The following is a 21,685-nucleotide window of genomic DNA, read 5'->3' on the forward strand; positions in this document are numbered from 1 at the left end:
ATGTTGGTTCCACCCATCTTCAAACTGTAGATCTGAAGGGGAGGGAACAAGGAAACACATGATCAGAGTGGAACTCACTGGCTGCGTTCCAAAAGCGGGTTGACTCATACTCGCTCACTTGCCCTCAGCACTTGCCATTGGGGGAATCCCTGTTCCATTTCTCTGAACAGCCGAAGTGAACTTGGTGACATCGACCCCTTGAGGGCTGAGTGTCGAGTCTACATTGCTGATCACTCCAGAGCTGTGTGTCACCCACAATGCATTGCAGTGGTCTACAAAAAATACATTCATGCGGTGGCAATAATGAACCTCAAACACCAGTTGTGTGTTTACCACCAAAGAAGAAGAAAATAAATGAAAGGGGTCAGTAAATATTCTATTCGACTAGTTTAGCAGTGGCAGCATGTCAGATCAAATAATTTACAAGTGGTATTAGAAATATAATAACTTATTTGTCACCAAAAAACTTGTGTCGAAAGAGCCTTTTTAATCTGACCTTTCATATTCATATAGTTGCTGTGCCTGTGTTGATGTGTAGTTTAATAAGGCATTTTAAACAGGATTGGTCTGATGAGGAAGCAGAGCTCATCATCCGTGAAAGAGACTGAGAGACAGAGTATTATAGAGTATTGAATTTTCACCGTAAACTGGCCAGCCCCGGCCCCGCTTGTTTTGTTTTTCCTTTCTTTCTTTTTTTTGCGGCCGCATCAACACGGTCACATCTTTACGTGACAGCTGTTCGGCCCCATGACCGGTCCATCAGTACCATCTGCATGTATTTCTTATTATAAGAGGCAGTATAGCACTACACCTATGACATGTGATCGACCCATGATTGTCCCGGCTGTTAGTGAACGAGGGCAAGTGCGTTCCGTTTACCTCTTCCACCCCTCCCCCATCCACTTTCCCTCCGCTCTCCAAGTAGCCTCCATATGATGTTAGGGCTAAGGGAAACTCAACCTGCTTTTGGAACGCAGCCACTGTGTTTGAGAGCAGGAAGAAGAGGGAGGTGATCAGGTTTGACTCGGTCTTGTGGGCCTGATTAACTTAGATCCCAGATAAGGGGAACCAAATTGTGTGCTTCTGGTAAAGTTTTGCGTGTTTTGTTAGCGCACGAAAAACAGGTGATCTACTAAGAGCAACCTGCTAAATGACAGCACGCGAAAACCACAGTATTTAATTCAGGGTTTTTTGCGTGGTAATCGTTTCCACCATGGAGAGTGTGGACAGAGAACTGGATGGCCGCAAAGACAGAATGAGATTTGATCCAGTGGAATAAAATAGAGCTCAGGTGAGACATTCAAGCCACATTTGGATCTCAAAGCTCTGACCAGAGGGATCAAAGACAGGGTTAAGGCAGAGGTGAGGTGTCTCAGTCCCGGTCCGAGAGCTGAGCAGTAGAGGCTGACACGGGAGTATTTTTTCAAACCTGTCCCGTCCCGTCCTGGTCCCGTGACAAAGTCAAAAAATAATCCTGTCCTGTCCCAATCCCGAATAAATAACTCCCGATCCTGTCCCATTACTGTTTTTTCTATTTTAGAACACACAGTCAAGTAAATGATAGTGATGACAGACTGATCCTGTCTGCTCGGCGCACACTACAGGCTGAATGACAGTTCAACAGAATTTAATTTCATAATGTCACAACGTGTATTCAGGTCTACTTTGCAATGTAAATCAGAATTTGGAACAAGCGACATAATATATAGGCTACTGTAATAGGCTAACTTGTCCAAATCCAGCTGCCTATTAGGTGATTGGCAGTCATTGGTTACCAAAACAAAATACAGGCACAGGCCAATATTCACTCAGTTCAAGGATAAAAACACCACCAGCTGTCAAATGATCACTATGAGTTTAGCCTCAACTGAGACCCTTTGCAAATGAAACATGCCTACTACAGTAGTTGGCTGCATCAATGAACGTACATTTTTCGATTAGAAAAAGTTGATTTATCATTAAAAACATGCATTTTTGTTTGATTAAAGATAGAACAAAGAAAGTAAAAAAGACCTGTTAATTTTGACTCCCGCGCCTGTTTACGTTTTTCCTGTCACGTCGCAATCACGCGACTAATGGGGAAATTGACTTCTGAATTACGGGAATCCCGTGTCCCGTGGGAATCCCGAGAAAATGTCAGCCTTTACTGAGCAGCCAGGTACTGGAGAGGGAGGAGAGGAAAGGAGTAGAGAGGACTGGAGGAGAGACGTGTGGCATGTGTTACAGCGCTTAAAGGACTTTTAACACACCCGAAAAACTGCTACAGTTCGCTGGAATGACCCAGACGTGAGGAAATGCAGAGATATAAGAGCTTTTGCCCTGGCGGGTATTAAATCAAAAACCAGAGAAATTTCCACAAAGCTGTGCCAGTTAATACCTGCCCTTCAAACGTACTAAATAAATATGCAAAAAGCGCCACCGCAATCTGTTTCAGGTTTGGTAAATCACATTGTGTGCGCTAAATAAATGTATTTGCATCTACCCCTCCCAATATTTTGCACGCTCAGGCAGAAACGCCCATATTTGCATATTCATCAAGGCAAACACGCTAAATGTTTTTTTGCCCGTAAATCCTTGGTGCACCTGGTTAGTAGATCAGCTTTATACATTTTGTACATTTCTTTGCGGGTGACATCAAGCTTAGACACGTTTTTATACAAGCAAACCTTTAGTAGATCAGGCCCTGTGTGTTTAATCTTTGTATGAGTTCAGAACATGACAAATAGAAATGCCGCTCTCCAGACTGACTCACCACACACAGACAACAACGGTACAAAGTGTTTTATTTATCAGGGTCACAATACAGACAGCATGATTATTATCTTGATTACACTTTGATCAAAGCTCATAGACCTTATCAGTGAATGGATTTGGAAAACAAAAACAATTGATCTGACAAACACATCAATGTAGATTTCTTAGTTTCCACAGTGAGAACAAACCTCAGTGATAAAGGAAGGTCTGGTGATTTCTAGGTTAAGGCCCAAACAACAACAACAACACACTAACACATCAACACAAATATCCAACAAACATTTAGAGCTCAGATAAGTTTCTATTTTCATGTGGAGAAATGTGAGTTTAGGTACAGAAGACTAATCACTAAATTCATTTAGCAACTAGAACACACATTGGAACTCAAGTCTTTTTGACTTATCACAACTTTGCTGTGCTTCCATAACAAACACAAACTCCAGCATGTAGAGGCTGAGTGAATGTGGTCTGGACTCTGTGGAGGAGAGTCATGGTTTCAGAGACGCTGTAGAAGGACAGAATACCTGCTCTGTGATCCAGGTACACTCCTACTCTGGAGGACAGAGGACCTGAGGCTGGAGTCCTGATCTTGTTGAACCAAAATATGAAACTGTTGATGGAGCAAACTAACGACCAAGATTTGTTATTGTATCCAAATGAACTTTCTCCCCCTGCTCTGCTGATATTCTTGTATGCGACTGCTACATCGACTCCTTCTCCTTTCCACTCCACCTCCCAGTAACAACGTCCAGTCAGACTCTCTCTACTCAGGACCTGAGAATATGTAATGAATCTGTCTGGGTGACTAGAATAAGACTGAACTTTATCCATAAATGTTACTTTTCTGTTTCCCTCAGATAATAACAGTTGTCTGTTTGCTGTGTTTGCATCCAGTGTGATTTCCTGTGAATATCTTAAGAAGCCAGCTCTGGTCTTGGGCTCTGGTGGTGACAGTAAAACATCCACTTGAGTCACTGTCAGTGAGATGTTTGTCCATGTGTCTCTCAGAAGGTCCTGTAGTTTATCTCTGAGCTCTGACACAGCTGCTGTCACATCCTCAAAGTTTCTGTGAGGACGGATATTGATGCTGGATGAGTGTGTAGATGGACTGAGTGTTGACAGTGAGGGGTAGTTGTGTAGAAACTGGGTGTGATCCTCTGTGTGTGACAGCAGCTTCAGCTCAGCGTCTTTCCTCTTCAGCTCAGTGATCTCCTGCTCCAGCTTCTTCTGAAGCTCTTTGACTCCACTCACTTGAGTTTCCTGCTGGGATCTGATCTGCTGCTTCAGCTCAGAGCTTCTTTCCTCCATGAGACGGATCAGCTGAGTGAAGATCTTCTCATTGTCCTCCACTGCTTTATCGGCAGAGCCATTGATGGCCTCCACCTCCTGTTGAAGCACCTTCACATCTTTCTCTGTGTCCTGGATTCTCTGCTGGATGTTTTGTCGACTCAGCTCCAGCTCTCTCTGCCTCTCAGTCCTTTCTGCTGCAGCTGAGACTGTGTCGTGAACAGAACAGATGTTCTCCTGGAGCTTCTTGGAGGGCTCCACTAGCTTGTGTTTCTTTAAAGGAGCTACTTCATAATGAGACTGCAAGTGTTTCTCACAGTAGGAGGCTGAACACGTCAAACAGGACTTGACAGCTTTGAGTTTTCTCCCAGTGCAGAAATCACAGGCCACATCTTCAGGTCCAGCATAGCAGTGATCAGGAGGAGCAGCTTGGAGTCCAGTCTTCTTCAGCTCCTCCACTAAAGCTGCTAACATGGTGTTTTTCATCAGGTCAGGTCTTGGTGTGAAGTTCTTCCTACACTGAGGACAGCTGTAGATTTTCTTCCAATCCTCTCCATCCCAGTGGGTTTTAATACAGTTGAAGCAGTAGCTGTGTCCACAGGGAATAGTCACTGGATCCTCCAGTAGATCCAGACAAATGGAACAAGAGAAGGTCTCCTGGTCCAGATGAACTCCTTTCTGCGCCATTTCACCTCTCACAGACGACGACTGTCTGAGTTTCTGTTGCTCAGATTTGAAACTAGTTTGAGCTCTGATCTAAACAACATGTGTCTCTGCAGTGAATGGGGCCTGTCAGCTCCTCCTCTTCACCACATGTTGGTTCCACCCATCTTCAAACTGTAGATCTGAAGGGGAGGGAACAAGGAAACACATGATCAGGGTGGAGCTCACTGTGTTTGAGAGCAGACAACCAGGGTTTTCCACATTCCAGTGTCAGGAGCAGCAGCTGTGTGCTGTGCTCCAGCACAATAGTATGATGCCTCACACAGAAGCACCAATTATGTAGGGAATTAGTACAGGGCCCGTTGCATGGGGCACCAATTATGTAAGGGTTTTACACAATGTTGTGAATGTACACAGCCTCAAACAGGCAGCGCCAACTAATGTTATGCACCATAAATGTTGGGTTCTATCTCACATGCGTGCTATTTACAGTGCACTCATGACGGTTATTGGCTGATGTCTAGTGACCTGAGAGGTCCTGGGTCATAGAGTGACCAATGGAGGTCAAGAGTTGGGATTTTCACACCTACAATAGGTGTGAAAGGTGAAGGATGCTGGGAAACTGAGTTCAATGGCTTTCCTTTGTCTGGATGAATTTATATATCCTCCATTTTGAGTGGGCTGTGTTCCAACATGTGGATCCCAGCTTTGTTTCCTATTTACAATGAAGATTTGTTAAAACCTCCTTATTAGATAACGTTTGTCTCAGAGGCTGTAAATAACCTCCTGGCATCTTATCAGGTTTTACTCCTGTTTGTTTAAACTTTGTACGTCACACTCTGCGGACTTACTCACCACACAGAGACAACAACAGCACAAAGTTTATTATTGACAATGAGGGGTAGTTGTGTAGAAATACAACATGTATTTGTTCATTTATTTGAGGGTCATTGATTCATTTTTGGAAGGAAATTCTGCTAAAAGTTGGAGGGGTGATCCACTCATTTCCCTCTTCTTTAACTTCCTCTTTTCCTTGTCAGAGTGGTCGAACAATATTTACACAACATAAGGTCACATATTAAGAAAACATCAACAGGGGCCTTCAAAGCCTCCAGTGAATGTGACGCAAACTGCTGATACAGAACTTCAGACAAGATGTTTACTCATGCTAAATAATCGGAGCTGTTGCTGCGACCGGCTTTTCAGAGCTGCAGTCATAAGGCTGAGCAGGAACAGTTTGACTCTGACTGACCTGCCCTCAGAAACCCACTGTAATCAAATCAGTATTTGACACACTGACAGGTCATGATTGTACAGTATTTTAGCCCTGGGAAAGGTGTGCGTCAGTGTTTGTTGTGAAACAGTCAGTAAGAGGAACTGTTAGAGGCTAAATACTTGTTTAAAGGGTCCAGGCTGGTGGTGGGGTCAGACATCTAGCTGAGTTGACTGAGGTCATCGTGAGGGACTAGAGAGTGTGTATGTCAACGAGTGTCCTCACAGCTGTAGAAAGACCAACATGGGCTGGAAAGAAGAAGCCCTGCAAGAGGCTGAGATAGTAACCATGGTAACACTGCCCCCCTCCTTATGTGAAAGGAGGGGGGCAGTTTAAAGCTGCAAAGGTTAAAATTAAATTAAGGACAAATATTCATTGTTTATCTGTCGGCTACATGATCAGTGAGTCTGCAGGGAGGGAAAAGACACTCATATCAGCAGAAAAACAAACAACAACACAAGCTGCATGGTTCACAATCAGAGAGGTTTAAAAAAAAATCTTGGCACCGTTATCAACGGATAAAGACTCAGTTTCTAGAGTTCACCTTCAGCTACAGCCTCTGTTTTTGTTCCACCTCTTATCAGATGTGTTACACCATTGTGCTCTCAGAAATAGTAGAATTAAAATCAAAATATTTATTTATTCTATAAGTTGGTAAGTTGACGCTAGATGCAGGGGAAAAAAACACACATGGAAAAACCTCAACCTTCAGTGTAAATTTTGTTCCCTTTCTCTCATTGTGCAAATGAAACATTTAACCATTTGCCCACATTCCCCAGCAACACCACTAGATGGCAGTGACAGCACACAGTAGAAACACCAACTGGCCGCTCCCCCACAGAGTTCTGCCTAGCAACAGCCAGCAGGGCTGGAGTCCTGTCATTGAGTCATTAGTGTGTATTAGAATGAATGTCTGTCGCCCAGCTGCATATCTCTACACTGTGTGTGTGTGTGTGTGTGTGTCTGTGGATGGACGTAATAGATTCTTAGATGAAACCTGATGTTTGTTGCACACACCAGTAATTGTACACTTTGTGTCCTTGTGACAGAAATGGTCTTGGCCCTGTGTCAGCCCTGTGTTGGCTCTATCTTGACCTTGTGTCAGCCGTGTGTTGGCCCTGTGTTGGCTCTATGTTGGCCCTGTGTTGGCTCTGTGTTGGCACTGTGTCAGCTCTGTGTTGGCTCTGTGTTGGCTCTATGTTGGCCCTGTGTCTTATGCAGAACGTTATTTGTCAAGGCTTTGTGTTGAAAAAAATAAAAAATGCTGTTTTTCAATGTAATTTATCACAGGATAAATATCACATCGGTCAAATCTTCATATACAATATAGAAGTATTAAATTCATTAAGATAAGATTAGAATGTCATTCAAATGTACTGTCTTTCTCAATAATTAGGTTTCATAGTATTTGCCTCAGGCCTTAAATGTCCCTAGATACATATGTAATATATCCTAAAAACTGTGGCTATTGTCTGACTTTTTATCTGATATCATGCAGCTTTCCCAGAAGCCTACGTTTTTCATTGTTGTTAGTGCTAATTAGCAAATATTAGCCTGCATGCATACTGACCTGTTAGTGCATCAACGACACCACGGGCCAAGTTTGGACATTGAGGAGAATCAGTCAGGAAGCCTTGCAGAATCAACACACATCATCATTTTACAAATAATGCAGCATGCATTCAGATTTTTTAACAGTAGTTTGGACGACAGATTAGAATAAAAAGCGCAGGTTAAGATAAAATAGATCAGCCATTTGATTAAGAAAACAGTTTAGGAGGAGGCAATAGTAAAAAGATGATGTTTTTAGATTTTATCTAATAGTTCTGAAAGAGTCAGAGTTCTTACAGTAAGACTTTTGGGCAAATCGTTCTACAGTTTCGAGGCATAATGTGTGAATTTAAACTCGTGATACTTGTTAAAAAATCAAATGTACCCGATAAGATGGAGGAAGTTGAGGATGAAACACTGGGTGTTTCTTTACATGTGACTGTAAAAATGTTCCTGGATACCACCACAGGATTGATAACTGCAAAGTGTGCGAATAGCTGCAGAATGTGGAGAGGTATCTAATTGATATTCACATCTGAATATGGATTTTTATGGAAATTAGGAGCCCGTGTACCTGGAATGCATTAATTATGATTAGGATGCATCAGCACCAGTGATTCGTGTAATGGGAGTTTAAGTGGTGAAAAGACATAATGCAGCATGAATACAATGAGAGAATGTGAGGGTGATTTACACCAAATCTCCAAATCACCACTGAGCTTTCAGACGTTCATTATAGTCTCTCATTGTCTGATAATTAACGTTTTAATGACTTTGGTTTTGTTTGGAAGTCTAGAGTTAGAAACGGGCTGTTCAGAGCTGGTTTGTGACTGACGTGACCTCTCGCTCTGTCTGTTGAGAGGTTGTCCTTGGAGAAGGCCGGAGCTGTTCGGCGAGTCCATCTACGGCGGCGCGACCACGACGACCACGGTCAGCGCTCACAAGCTGCAGCCCTGCGTCCTCGAGCTGTGCAAGTTCTTCTCGCAGTGCCTGTGCAGACCCTTCAACCACAAGACACGCATGAAAAGGTCCTGACACCAGCAAATTAGACTCTGCATCCAGATGACAGATTGTGGGGTTTTTAATTGCGTGATGTTGGAGAGCCAGGAAAGTGAACGATGTGAGGGAGAATGAGAGGAAAACTAATGACTGCAAAGGCCGGACATGAGGGGTGGAGATGGACAGACATTCCTCTGACGGTGTTAATGATGTCCCAGTAGATTTGAGGAGGTAAATCTGGCTACTGCTGCACTCAGAGGAATACCACACCTGATGTCTGTTAAGTCAGGACCTCTCTGGTCGAGAAGGGGAGGTCTCCTTCCTGGTTCTTGATTAATTATCCCCCTTCGTTATTTAGTTAACGTACAACCCCAGACTCTGCTCTGAGAACCACTGACCAAACAAGTGAACTACTTAGCCCATTTTGGCTTTGATGTCTTGTTGCCTTTTTGCCCACAGATCTCCATTTTTACATTTTAGCTCTCTGCAATAGACCACTACCATCACCTAATTGGCCAATCAATTGTATAGACTTTCATGGTAGAGATGTTGGATGTGAAGCTCGGTTGTTGACGTGATCTCCTCGTTCTGCAGGTACTGTGCCGACAGCCACATCTGGTATGAGAAGCACACGTCTGAGATTTGCCGGCGAGTCAGGAGAGTCTCCTTCTCCAGAAGTAAGTGACCTGTGGGCGATGGTACGACCGATGGACGCCGGGCTGAGACGAGGAACTTAGCGACTATCGGAGCACTGTCAGAGCAAATCTCTGTCAGCGGCCAGCCTCCACCTCCATTTCTCTGTTTGAAGTGAAGCATTACTGAGACTTCATAGATCAGTGGGCCACTGGAAACACCACATATAATAAAGATGGTGTGTCATGGATAGGGCTGGGTATCGTTTGCATTTTCATCGATTCCGATTCCTATTTCGATTCCTCATTTCGATTCCGATTCTTTTCGATTACCGATTCCGATACCAATATTAATTAGAAAGTAAATAAATATAGTATGTTTTTGTATAACGTTACTAGGGCTGCCTCCAAATAGTCGACCAAGCAAAAATCACTGACTGACCAAAATTTAATTGGTCGCAGGAAAACAACAACAACATTTGGAGCAGTGTCTTGTCAAAATTAAGTCAAAATCAATATGACTGAACAGTATAAAGGCTATAGAGGGCTTTTAATTTGAAGGGCCAGATACAGGAAGTCATGACACTCACTCGCTGTCAGTTTTTGTTGTTGTTGTTGTTGTGGTTACACGGCACTGCAGGTCTCTCTCTTTTTCTTTTTTTTTCAAAAGCGACTTTTGCCGACGTTGTCGTTGTGTTTTCGGGTTATTAGCGATTACCGGGTGCTGCCGTTCCCCGGTCCCGTCCCACAGCGCGCACCGACGGTCAGTCTCACAGTGTCACGGAGCAGATCTATGATAGTCCCCGCTGCAGTCAGAGACCTGCACCGCTGCACGCCGCAGACCCCCACCCGTCTTCCTTCCGTGATTAGCGGGAGAAATTACCGACTGGGGGATGACCCCCACCCTCCCGTCCTGTGCTCGCGTGTGATGTGTGTGTGTGAGTGACTGCCAGGAACCGAAATAAAGAATCGAAATGCGCATTTTTAAACGGTTGTCGAATCTTGGGATTTCGGTTCCGGTTCCAAAATTGGAACCGGCTCTCGGTACCCAGCCCTAGTCATGGATATAACCAGCTACACCTGACAGCACCATGCAGCTCAGGGTGGGAACGGCTGTTCTATAGATTTAAACAAAACAAATGAGTTAGAATTTCATTAAAATGTATTGTATTTATTTTATTAATAGGAACATTTTCCAATGAAAAAACTTCATTAGGGACACCTAGCTGGTACTAGGTCGGACCCTTTTACTTTCAGAACCGCCTAAAGTCTTGGTGTCGTAGATTCAACAAGGAGCTGAACCATTCCTCAGAGGTTCTGGTCGTTTCATCGAGATCATCCAACAGCTGCTGCAGATGTGTCGGCTGCACGGCCATGATGATGAAGCTCCTGTAACACTAGACTGAACAACAACAGTAACTCCACAGTCACCAGATCTCAGTCATCTCCAACGGGTCCGACCCTTCACCTCTGACCTCTGACCTCTGGCATCAGCAGGTCATTTTCTCCCAGAGATCTGACAATAGATCAACAGTTTGTGGCTGCGTTCACAGTCACTTAAATCCCTGTTCTTCTTCATTCACATGCTCAGTTTAAACTTCATATAACCTTTTAAACCTTTTAATGGTGCAAGGCTTTTGTTCTTCCCCATTCACTGTGGTGTCACCATGCCACTTGCTGTTTACTTACTGTTTACTTCCTTAGTTGGTGTGGACTGAGATATTTCTGATACGGAGGATCTGGATCGCCTCTGTTTTAACATGAAATGATGTTAGCTAGCAGCCCAAGAGCTTAGCACAAAGACAGGAAACAAATGGAAACAGTTTGATAGGGAATAATTATTTCCCTATTTATTAATTTATTTAGAGCCAGAAAAACAAATCTAAACCACATGGTTCAGGTGTTTATGTCAAAATATGAAGTGCTTCATAAAACCAAGTAACAATTAAAATCATTCAAATCTGTGGGGATTTTATTTTGACAACATATTATTAGTGTGGCAGGTAATTATGCAGCAGGTGACAGAATTAAAGGGACAACGAGGAGTTTTGGAAAAGCGAAGCGTTTTCACACTACATTTATGAGCCTTCACGCGCACCGTACATTTCTTTGACCGGCGCAAGACAGACTCATGTTTTCATTCATCAAGAATTAAAGTCAGAGGTTCGAAGAGGTTCACATACCCATACATACATTCCGACCATAAACGGTGATTCGGCTGCGTTATTCTCATGACTCGCCACGAAACCGAAAGTAAGGAAACGCTGGTCGGCTCGCCCAGCATTTCCACCACCACTAATAATAACAAAATAACCATAGAGACAAAACGATATATTTATCTAAAATGGGCTCATTAACAAGTGTGGGTAGCGGAGATTCATACACATTAAGGTGAGACTTTTTTATAACCGAATAGAAACTCCTCGTTGTCCCTTTAACAGTGTTTGAATATCCAGACTGACATGGACTTGGAGAGATGACAGAGCGTTTAAAACACTGTGGGCTACAAACAGCTGTGAGTGTGTGAATCTCAGAGATAATTGGGGAGCACACTTCATCCCTCACCTGTATTGAAGGGGACGTGTCGGCCATGTTTGCAGGGAGCTGGTATCAGAGCTCATTAGAGCAGCAGCTCCACACGAGGCTCCGAGCCGCCGCCGCCATGAATCCTCACAGCTAATGGGCTCAAGAGGTCGTAGAGGAAGCGGACTGTTGGACAACACATCGGTCCTCATCCCACCTCTCATTAGACCTCAGAGTGTATTTTTAGACCGCGTGTTAGTGGAGTTTGATTTGAAACTGACATCAAAGCCAGTTTTCTTTATATAGCACTGTTCAAAAGTGTCAGATCAGTTTGGAAAAGCTGTATTCTAAGCAGCAAATGAGCAGCTTCAGCAGAGCTCAGGTGTTCAGACAGGTTCTTCTTCCGCTGAGGAGGAACAAACACACGAAGAGCTGCTGCACATTTTCTTCTTTCTGACTCTGGACGTAAAAAAATGTCCAAGACAACAGAGAGGAATCACAACACTACTTAAAAACTGTTTCCCTTCATCTAAATCAACAGCAAACACAACATGACACTAAAATGAAACCAATAAGTGAACTGTAAAACAACGATTCTCGACCAGTCAGAAACAGGACCTGTACTTTGATATTTACCTCCTTTAAGGGCGCTTACTAATAATTATTTCCATAATTAGTCACAGTTTCTCCGACTCTTGAGACTGTCTTTTCTAGTGCAACAGGTGATTAATTTACACTTTAGTTTGGTTCATAACCCATAACCCCTAATAATAACAGATACCTTTAATAAATAGATCAGAATAGTTTGGCACATTGTTTGAAACAAGACTTTGGTAACCATGTTCTTAGAAGAACATGGAAAAAAAATAACACAAAGTGATTTCCAGCGTAACTTTTGACAAATGTTATTTATTTTCAGTGAAGTTGAGACATACATATATCAAACACAGAGTTGACTGTAAAGAATATGTTTCAAAAAGGCTCCGTCTGGTCTGTTGAGAGCTGCAGGAGCTGCTCAGTGAAATGAGCTTCAGTCGTTGTACTGCCCCCTGCAGGAAGCAGCAGGAAGCAGCTAATCGTGCCTTTACTTTTATGCTACTGTTGTTTCTGCTAACACACACCGGATGACTTTTAACTCAGGGTTGGTTTCACTCTCTAGTTATACACAGAGAAAAATAGAAATACAGAAATGTACTCAAAAGGGTACAAACCCTTGTCGCTCCAGGCGTACCTTTTTTAGAGACAATTTTGTACCCATTGGTGCCGGTACATTTTTGTACCTTTTCAAAATGTACCAGTTTAAGTACAGTAGTATTGTGCACCTAGCATCTAATACCCTTTAGGTGCACAATTGTACTTGTACAATATATACTTGTACTTGTACATATATATATGTAATCGGTGTGTGTGTTTGCTCTGCGACCTGCCCTGAGCGAGGATCGATCCCACAACCTCCTGCACCGGAGGCGACGATGCTAACCGCTTCGCCAAGACCCTTACTGGTACCTCGTGACTGGGCCACACGTGCAGACCTCCATTACATATATTTACAAAATAATTACTAGTTGAATGTTTAATTATCATCCCTACTTTCCTACTTAAGCTACTATTTTTTTCTAACACACTGTCTCTGATAATGTATCTTTAGGGGGTAAATACGTGTACCTTAGGAGTACATATATGTACCTTTTGCCATTCTGGAACATTTATGTGCCTTTTCTACCCCCAAAAGGTACACATAGGTACTCTAGAGTACAATAATTGGCCCTATAGGCTACAGTAGGACAGAACTGTACCTTTAAGTACAGAAATGTCCCCCTTCTGTACCCCTATTTTTCTCTGTGTACTGTTACCATGGTTACTTGTATGTAAGCACACCATGAACAGAAACAGTTATAGGCTACAGGTGTTTCTGGTGGTTTCTGGGAGGTGACACGTCGCAGCTTTTGGATTATTTCTGACACAGTTTAAAGTCAGAGAGGAAACGCGTCAGGAGGCTGCAGCCGGGGGAGATTTAAAGAGTTTTTGATGTTTTTTTTTAAGAAAAAAGGTTTTTCCAACGTGTCCACATCAAACCTCTGGGCTGACTGCTGTCTCCTTCCCTCACAGATCTGAAGCAGAGGTGTCTGACAAAGATGTGCAATAAACTGTGACCAGAGAGGAAGCAGAGACACAAAGAGCCGTTCACCGTTACAGGAAGTGACTGAAGACACAGCTGGACACATCTGGACACTGTGTGGAAACTCAACCTGGTGATTTTTTTTATTTTTTATCTCCAAACCTGGATGGTTGTGGAAGAAGAAGAAGAAGATTCACTCATATTCTGACATCATCTTTTATAATCTCCACTGTGAGTTACTCTGATCGCCCTGGACTATTTATGAAAACTAACCAGTGGTTTTAATTTGTGGCAGACAAAATGTAGAAGTTGTGTTTTCTTCTGAATTAGATTTATTTTTTCTCCTGTCAGTTAAATAAAAGTCTCTAATTTTCCCAGCTGCCTCTGCTTCATCTGTGACGGACACGAGCTGCAGGATCGGTCGACTTAAAACGCTGCAGCTTTTACAGCGTCTCAGTGGGTCTTTGTCTTGTTTCTGTGTTGAAAAGACACGACAGGTGAATTCTCTGTCTCGAAGCCGGTACAGTAATAGACTCATATTTTCTTGTTCCTACAGTTACAGGTCAGCGATCAGATCGACACTCGAGTCTGCAGCTGTTTGTCTTTGTGATGTGAAACATTTGTTTTGTCACATCAGAGGAGAAAACTCAAGCTCAACATCGTCCTCCAACGGGATGAGGAGGAACAGTTTATCTCCCTGCAACTGTTCATCATTATAATAATAACTAATCAATCTACAAGACAATGGATTGGTAGTATTGATCACTTCATTGATCCAGTGGAGCCAACTAACAGTTGTTTTTACATTCTGTCCACTCACTCTTTAACTGTTAAATCTCTCATTTCTCTGTCTCAGACTTCAATAGTGGTTCATGGGTTTTATTCAGTTTTATTCTGTACTGTGTTTTACTTATTTATTTGAAAAAAATAAGCTTAAAGGGATAGTTCAACATTTTGGCAAATTGGCCCATTGCCATAATCCCTATAGTCATAGCAGTAGATTCGCTACCTTTAATTGTCGGTGCAAGATATTTTTAGAACGGCGGAGCAGAGCCGTGAGCTGCTCAGAGCTACGCTACGGAGGCTCATGGGATTTCTTGGTTTCCCTCATCAAACTCATCAAATACACAATCCAACAATTCCAAAACGCTCTGGTCGACAAGTTGTGACCTGCACATTCACCACGCTATGAGATAATAACACAACGTTACCACACAGAGTTGTTTTAGAGGGAAATTCATGCAAAACCACTGATGCACGGTTGCCTTCAGGGACAGTTTTTCATCAAGCAGTCTCTGTATTTCCCTCTAAAACAACTCTGTCTGGTAACGTTGTGTTATTATCTCATAGCGTGGTGAATGTGCAGGTCACAACTTGTCCACCAGAGCGTTGAGGAGTTGTTGGATTGTGTATTTGATGAGTTTGATGAGGGAAACCAAGAAATCCCATGAGCCTCCGTAGCGTAGCTCTGAGCAGCTCACGGCTCTGCTCCGCCGTTCTAAAAATAGCTTGCACCGACAATTAAAGGTAACGAACCTACTGCTATGACTATAGGGATTATGGCAATGGGCCAATTTGCCATAATGTTGAACCATCCCTTTAATAGAACCTCTATTGTTGTTTTTATGATGATGATAATGAGTATAATGTCTTTTCAATGTGACAGGGACAGTGAGAGAGTGAAAGGTAAGTTAGGAGAGTGAGATAGGAGATGCTGCATAGGGCCAGTGTGGTAAGGATCAATACTATCAATCAGCTTTATTTCTATAGCAACCCACATTGTCAGTCAAAATGCAGTTCTGGACCCCCCCCCCCCCCCATCCCCTCTCCCTCATTGATGCACCTGTCCCATACAATGCCCCACTATCAGCCCCCCACCTCTGTTATTAAACCCATCAGCCCCTCTGCTTCACTGACCGTTAATGCTGCTCATTGATCTGGACCCCTGGGGGGATCAGATAAGCCCAGGTCGACCCCCCCACCCCACCCCACGGGACAAAGCTGGCTCTGTGGTTTCCTCCTGTCAGGACCCCACCTCCGCCACCGCCTCACATACCTGCACAGGAACCGAACGGAGATAAGATCCAGCTCAGGTGTCACCCGATAGCCAATAAGACCCCCCCTCTCCCCTCCCCTCCACTTCCTCTCCACAGGTAGCACAGGTAGGACTCATAGGCACAGAGAGGGGAGCTGAGGTTAGTCTGTTGTAGGAGAAACAGGTCAACAAAGAGCTGAGGAGGTTTCTCTTCTCCGTTTGTCACCATGACACTTTAACTCTTTAACTTTCGGTCAGTGAGGAAACTTCTTCTCCAGCTGCTGCGTCACAAACCAGGTAAGTCTTCGTGTTCTTCCACTCCACTCTGATACTCCACGTTTGCTTTCTTGACTGTTGAACTCGGTGTTTGGACGTTTTAGATTCACATACATGCAGGTTTTAGTCTGAGGAGCTGGAAACATTTTATAATAATGACTCACTATCCACCAGCATTAGTTCATTGTTAATAAATACTTCATCATCTATAAAACATACCGACACTGATATCAATTATAAATGATCTAATGAGCCACTGACATCTCCTAAGAAACTGATTTGTCATTGACATAAGTCTTGGTTGTGAATGAGAAACCATTATTTATTAATAATGAAAATACAAAACCGAACTAAATCATTAAACACAATATAGAAGACTCAGTAATCCAAAGTTAAACATTTAGAGCTGTGCTTGTGAATTACAGTAAAGCCAGATAGATAGATAGATAGATTGATAGAGATTGATAGTAAAAACAAATGAACCATAAAGAAGGAGGTATGTAGATGAAAAGTAGTTGTATTTGTAAAGATATTTTTATAATGTGCCACACAAACATGAACTAAAACAAAACCAAAAATTAAAAATATTGTTATATGCTGCACATGTAGATTTGCTGCATTGCATTTTTGCATCATTTTGCAGCTATATATTCTGTATAATCCACACGTGATTTAATTGTTTTCCAACTTAATGATGTTCAAAATACTCAGATGGATTTGAAGATCCTGTTGCTGAGCAGTAAATTACCAGAAATACTTAATAGAATATAAGTTTAATTATAGAAATGATAATCAATCAATTTACTTTTCTTTTCTTTTTTTTCGGTTTGACATTGGTTGAACTGAGCAGATTAATAGAGTGGCTCGTAATTACTGTTCAACTTGAGGAAATCCTGACCCTAACTCTTCACACATTGATAGATAAGTTAGTTAAAGTGACAACGAGGAGTTTCTCCGTCGGCAGAACGAAAAATTCCACGACAATAAAAAAGTCTCATATTAATGTGGATGAATCTACGTTACCACTTGTTAATGGGCCCATTTTCTATAAATATATTGTTTTGTCTCTATCGTTATTTTGTTATTATTAGTGGTGGTGGAAATGCTGGGCGAGCCGACCAGCGTTTCCTTACTTTCGGTTTCGTGGCGAGTCATGAGAATAACGCAGCCGAATCACCGTTTATGGTCAGAACTACGACGTTATGTGATCGTCTTCCAACCTCTGACTTTAATTCTTGATGAATGAAAACATGAGTCTGTCTTGCGCCGGTCAAAGAATTTCACGGTGCGGAGGCTCATAAATGTAGTGTGAAAACGCTTCGCTTTTCCAAAACTCCTCGTTGTCCCTTTAAGTTTGTGTTGAGGTATTTCACACCTTCAAACTTATTCCTATAACTTGACTACCCTAGCACCTAAATCCCAGAGCAGTTCTTCTCCAATAAGGAGTTTACAGCAGCAACAGCTCATCACCACAGTCAGCAGTGAAGGGGAACTGTCTGTATTCTTTATCGTTTGTTGTTTAATATGGTTGTTTTTTAAATTACAGTATGTTTTGTCTGTTGGTTGAAGACATTACAAAACGGTAAATAACGGTGTGTTTGAGGAGGTTTGTTTTTGGGGTAGAAGGAATTAAGATACCCGAGCTGGCATTCCTAGTGTAATGATCATCTGTCCATTCATGTACAACAGAGGGAAATTGTTAAAATGCTGACACTCGTCCTCGTGTTTGCTCATCATCCTGTCATCACGGTGCTGGAGTTTCTACCTTGAAACTTTCCAGCTGCTCCCTGAACGTGAACCTTCGTAGATCCTATAAACGACTCGTTGTTGTGGTTTGGATCCATTAAGGAGCAGAATGGACCACTTCAGGTAACTGTGAGGTTAAAGAAAGTATAACTGCGTTAATGAGGCCGTCGACCTCCCACACACACTGCGTCCGCAGCAGAAAGCTCTGACTCCTGTCCCTGCTCTCTCAGTGAAATGTTGCTCCGGGCTTGAATAACATTAATGGCAGAGTTGTTGGCGGCGCCACAGGTGGGTCGAGCTGTTTGAAGCCATTAAAGACACCGAGCCGGTGAACAGAGAAGGTCGTCTGTCTCGTTATCGGCTCTAATGACGGAGCCGATCCAGACGTCAGGGTGAAGTCACTTCTCTGTTACACGAGGAAAAAACAAACAGTGACAGGAAGGAAGTGCCCACCTCGGGACATTTGACAGACCATAAAAAAACGTCTGGTCTTAAATGGATAGTTCACCCAAAATTGAAATTTTAACTCATTATCTCCTCCCCCTCATGTGGACTAAGGGCTGGGAGAAGTTTCAGAGTCCTCCGTGGCTTCTCTGAGTTACAGGGGGTCTCGGCGTAGCAGTGCATGTCCACATGATGGTTGCAAATGGATATCAACTGTCTTCGTGACAAAAAGACACACCAAAAAACATCCAAATACCTCCATGCTGCTCGTATGTAATGTCCGTCTTGTATTGAAGCCCCAGACTGCGAAATTGTCCCGAAAAAAATTAAATAAGTCTATATTTCAAGCTTGTTTGTAGCGGAAGCTTCTCTTCCCGGTTCGTCAAATTTGGACGAACTGAGAAGAGGACGGACCCTGGTTTGTCCAAATTTGACGAACCGGGAAGAGAAGCTTCCGCTACAAACAAGCTTGAAATATAGACTTATTTAATTTTTTTCGCGACAATTTCGCATTTCGGGGCTTCAATACAAGACGGACATTACATACGAGCAGCATGGAGGTATTTGGATGTTTCTTGGTGTGTCTTTTTGTTACGAAGACAGTTGGTATCCATTTGCAACAGTCATATGGACATGCACTGCTACGCCGAGACCCCCTGTAACTCAGAGAAGCCACGGAGGACTCTGAAACTTCTCCCAGCCCTTAGTCCACATGAGGGTGAGTTAGATAATGAGTGAAATTTAAATTTTGGGTGAACTATCCCTTTAAGTTAACTGAAGAGAAGTTTCCTCCCTGTGAAACGCAGATACGAGTCGAGATGTTTCTGATCGGGATCTTCCTGCTGTCTGCTGGTCCACACGGTGAGAGCTCCACTCACTCAATGGATTTCATGCGATGCTGCATGCGAACATTAATCACTATTATTATTATAACAGTTTCTGTCCTTCGTCTTCGTCTCCATAGCACTTCGTGCCGGATCTATTTTCTGCCCCGACCCAGAGTCCAGCGACCAGACTGCAGACTTCCTGACGGGTGAGGATGCAACATTAGCAGCAGCAGCAGCAGCAGCAGCAGCAGCAGCAGCAGCAGCAGCAGCAGCAGCAGCAGCAGCATCACTCCCATGAGACGCTCACAGCTTCGTTCAGTATTCATTTATGAGCCGGTCGGATAATCACAGTCTGCACCGTGTAGTTGAGCAGAAAGGTCAGAGAGCTGCCGAGGATTCAGCTTCTCCTCCAACAGCCACACACAAACACCTGATCCACTGTCACCTGCTTCACTGTGCTCATTGAAGGAGATTTCCTGAATGAAAGTAGTGAGATATGAGCCGTTTAATCCCAGAGAGGCAGAGACAGAGGGTGTAGTACAGTAGTGTATTAGTATGGTAATATGGTAGGCTAATATAGTAATGTCGTGGTGTGTAGTAGTGTTAAAGCAGAAGTAAGCAATATTTTTGTGTTAATATAAGTCTTAAATAGTTGTATCTTCCGACAGCAATCACTTACATAGAGTGTTTGGTCTGAAACACGGGTCTGTCAGTCACTCTGCTCTGCTCTGAGCCGAGGAGAAAACATTTCTCGTATCCTACAAGTTTTATCCAATGAGGAGAGAGAACGGCATAAAGGGGCAGTCCTCTCTGTGTGTGCAGCCAAGGGATGCGCCTGAATGTGGTGACGTAGGGACGAGGACCAATAGATCCATGACGAGGGCGGGGGCTGCTAACTCCAGCGGCTGACAAGACGTTATGGTGCGTTCAGGGCAGCCTGTAACTCGTATTTTTCCGACCGTGAAGTCGTACCAGTTCGATCTGGTACGAGTTCACGGGTCGGAAGTTACGAGTGGCCGTTATAGTGACTTTCACAGGTAAAACAGGTCGGAAAAACACGAGTGGGTTGCCTGGAACGCTACAAAGTCGTAAGTTGTGACTTGAAGCTGTAATTTACGGTTTCAAAAGCCGACCTGGAACGCAGCATTAGCCAAAACGACCGGATCGCTTACTTCTGCTTTAAGGTGGAGTAGTGGTGTGGTGGTATTGCAATACAGTGGTATAGTACTGCAGCTGTATAGTAGTGGTATAGCAGTACAGTACTATAGTAGTGTAGTAGTAGTATGGTAGTTTAGTAGTGTAGTCCTACAATAGTATAGTAGTGGAGTTGTTTAATGGTGTAGTAGTACAGCAGTATATAAGTAGTATAGTAATGGAGTAGTGGTATAGCAGTACAGTAGTAGTGTAGTAATGTAGTACGACAGTAATGTAGTAGTTTAATAGTGTAGTTGTAAAGTACTGTTTTCTCCCAGCTTCGGATCAATAAAGTCCATCTATCTATCTATCTATCTATCTATCTATCTATCTATCTATCTATCTATCTATCTATCTATCTATCTATCTATCTATCTATCTATCTATCTATCTATCTATCTATCTATCTATCTATCTATCTATCTACAGTAGTGTAGTAGTTTAATGGTGTAGCAGTACAGTAGTATAGTAGTATAGTAGTGTAGCATCAGGTCCTGTAGAGAAGTAGAGAAGTCTTCCTATTGGCTGAGGAGGAGGAGTGGGTTGGTTCTACAGGGGTTTCTGCTCGTGTCCAGATATGGATGTTGATGAAATCTCAACATGGACAAAACACAGAAGCTGCAGTTCATTAGATTAAAGTAAAATGAGTCAACGCTGTCGGTTCATTATTATTATTATTTATTTTAAATGACCGTTCCAGTTCCTCCCAACAGCGTCACCATGTGTGTGTTTGTGTGTTTGTGTGTTTGTGTCTGCTCGTCGTTCAGGCCTCGTATTGACTGAACGGGACAGACGTGTCGTCCTCAGGCTGGAGACACCGGGACCGTCCAACTCTCTGTGACTCTCTGTCCTGCTGTTGTTGACATTAAAGGGATAGTTCACCCAAGATTGAAATTTCACTCATTATCTACTCGTCACCCTCATGTGGACTAAGGGCTGGGAGAAGTTTCAGAGTCCTCCGTGGCTTCTCTGAGTTACAGGGGGTCTCGGCGTAGCAGTGCATGTCCATATAACGGTTGCAAATATGGATACCAACTGTCTTCGTAACAAAAAGACACACCAAAAAACATCCAAATACCTCCATGCTGCTCGTATGTAATGTCCGTCTTGTATTGAAGCCCCGAAATGCAAAATTGTCCCGAAAAAAATTAAATAATCGTCAAATTTGGACGAACCAGCATATGTCCTCTTCCCAGTTCGTCCAAATTTGACGAACCGGGAAGCTTCCACTACAAAACAAGCTTGAAATATAGACTTATTTAATTTTTTTTGGGAGAGTTTCGCATTTCGGGGCTTCAATACAAGAGGGACATTACATACGAGCAGCATGGAGGTATTTGGATGTTTTTTGGTGTGTCTTTT

The 21,685-nt window shown here is 43.0% G+C and overlaps 3 protein-coding genes across 8 annotated transcripts in view; 2 read left to right on the top strand and 1 right to left on the bottom strand.

Moving 5' to 3' along the window:
• hhla1 (HHLA1 neighbor of OC90) overlaps positions 1 to 14,175 on the top strand; it is a 33,059-nt gene extending 18,884 nt beyond the window's left edge. For all 6 annotated transcript variants that reach the window (XM_085805395.1, XM_085805396.1, XM_085805398.1 and 3 more), the window contains 3 exons: positions 8,391 to 8,556; positions 9,122 to 9,204; positions 13,792 to 14,175. In XM_085805395.1, coding sequence (XP_085661521.1) covers positions 8,391 to 8,556; positions 9,122 to 9,204; positions 13,792 to 13,835 — 293 coding nt within the window. In that variant the 3' untranslated portion in view covers positions 13,836 to 14,175. The remainder of the gene's footprint in view (positions 1 to 8,390; positions 8,557 to 9,121; positions 9,205 to 13,791) is intronic.
• Positions 2,834 to 4,935, bottom strand: LOC146969837 (tripartite motif-containing protein 16-like). The gene is made up of 2 exons (XM_085805423.1): positions 4,458 to 4,935; positions 2,834 to 4,220 (listed from the first exon to the last, which is right to left on the bottom strand). The coding sequence occupies exons 1-2, from the start codon at positions 4,726 to 4,728 to the stop codon at positions 3,157 to 3,159; spliced, it is 1,335 nt and encodes a 444-aa protein (XP_085661549.1). The 5' UTR covers positions 4,729 to 4,935; the 3' UTR covers positions 2,834 to 3,156.
• A 1,789-nt stretch (positions 14,176 to 15,964) lies between the features above and the next one.
• The window catches only part of oc90 (otoconin 90), a 33,020-nt gene continuing 27,299 nt past the window's right edge, over positions 15,965 to 21,685 (top strand). The window contains exons 1-3 of the mRNA XM_085804554.1: positions 15,965 to 16,133; positions 19,109 to 19,163; positions 19,267 to 19,335. Of these exons, the coding sequence (XP_085660680.1) occupies positions 19,121 to 19,163; positions 19,267 to 19,335 (112 nt within the window). The 5' untranslated portion in view covers positions 15,965 to 16,133; positions 19,109 to 19,120. The remainder of the gene's footprint in view (positions 16,134 to 19,108; positions 19,164 to 19,266; positions 19,336 to 21,685) is intronic.

This window comes from Trachurus japonicus, chromosome 17, assembly GCF_045865225.1.
Source record: "Trachurus japonicus isolate A0001 chromosome 17, Traja_1.0".
Lineage (NCBI taxonomy): Eukaryota > Metazoa > Chordata > Actinopteri > Carangiformes > Carangidae > Trachurus > Trachurus japonicus.

Excerpts from the sequence above, each read along its gene's own strand:
- LOC146969837 (XM_085805423.1), bottom strand. The coding sequence starts at position 4,728 with ATGGCGCAGAAAGGAGTTCATCTGGACCAGGAGACCTTCTCTTGTTCC. Across the intron at positions 4,221-4,457 it reads ACTCCAAGCTGCTCCTCCTG|AGAGAGAGCTGGAGCTGAGT; the intron begins ATCACTGCTATG and ends GGACTGAGAGGC.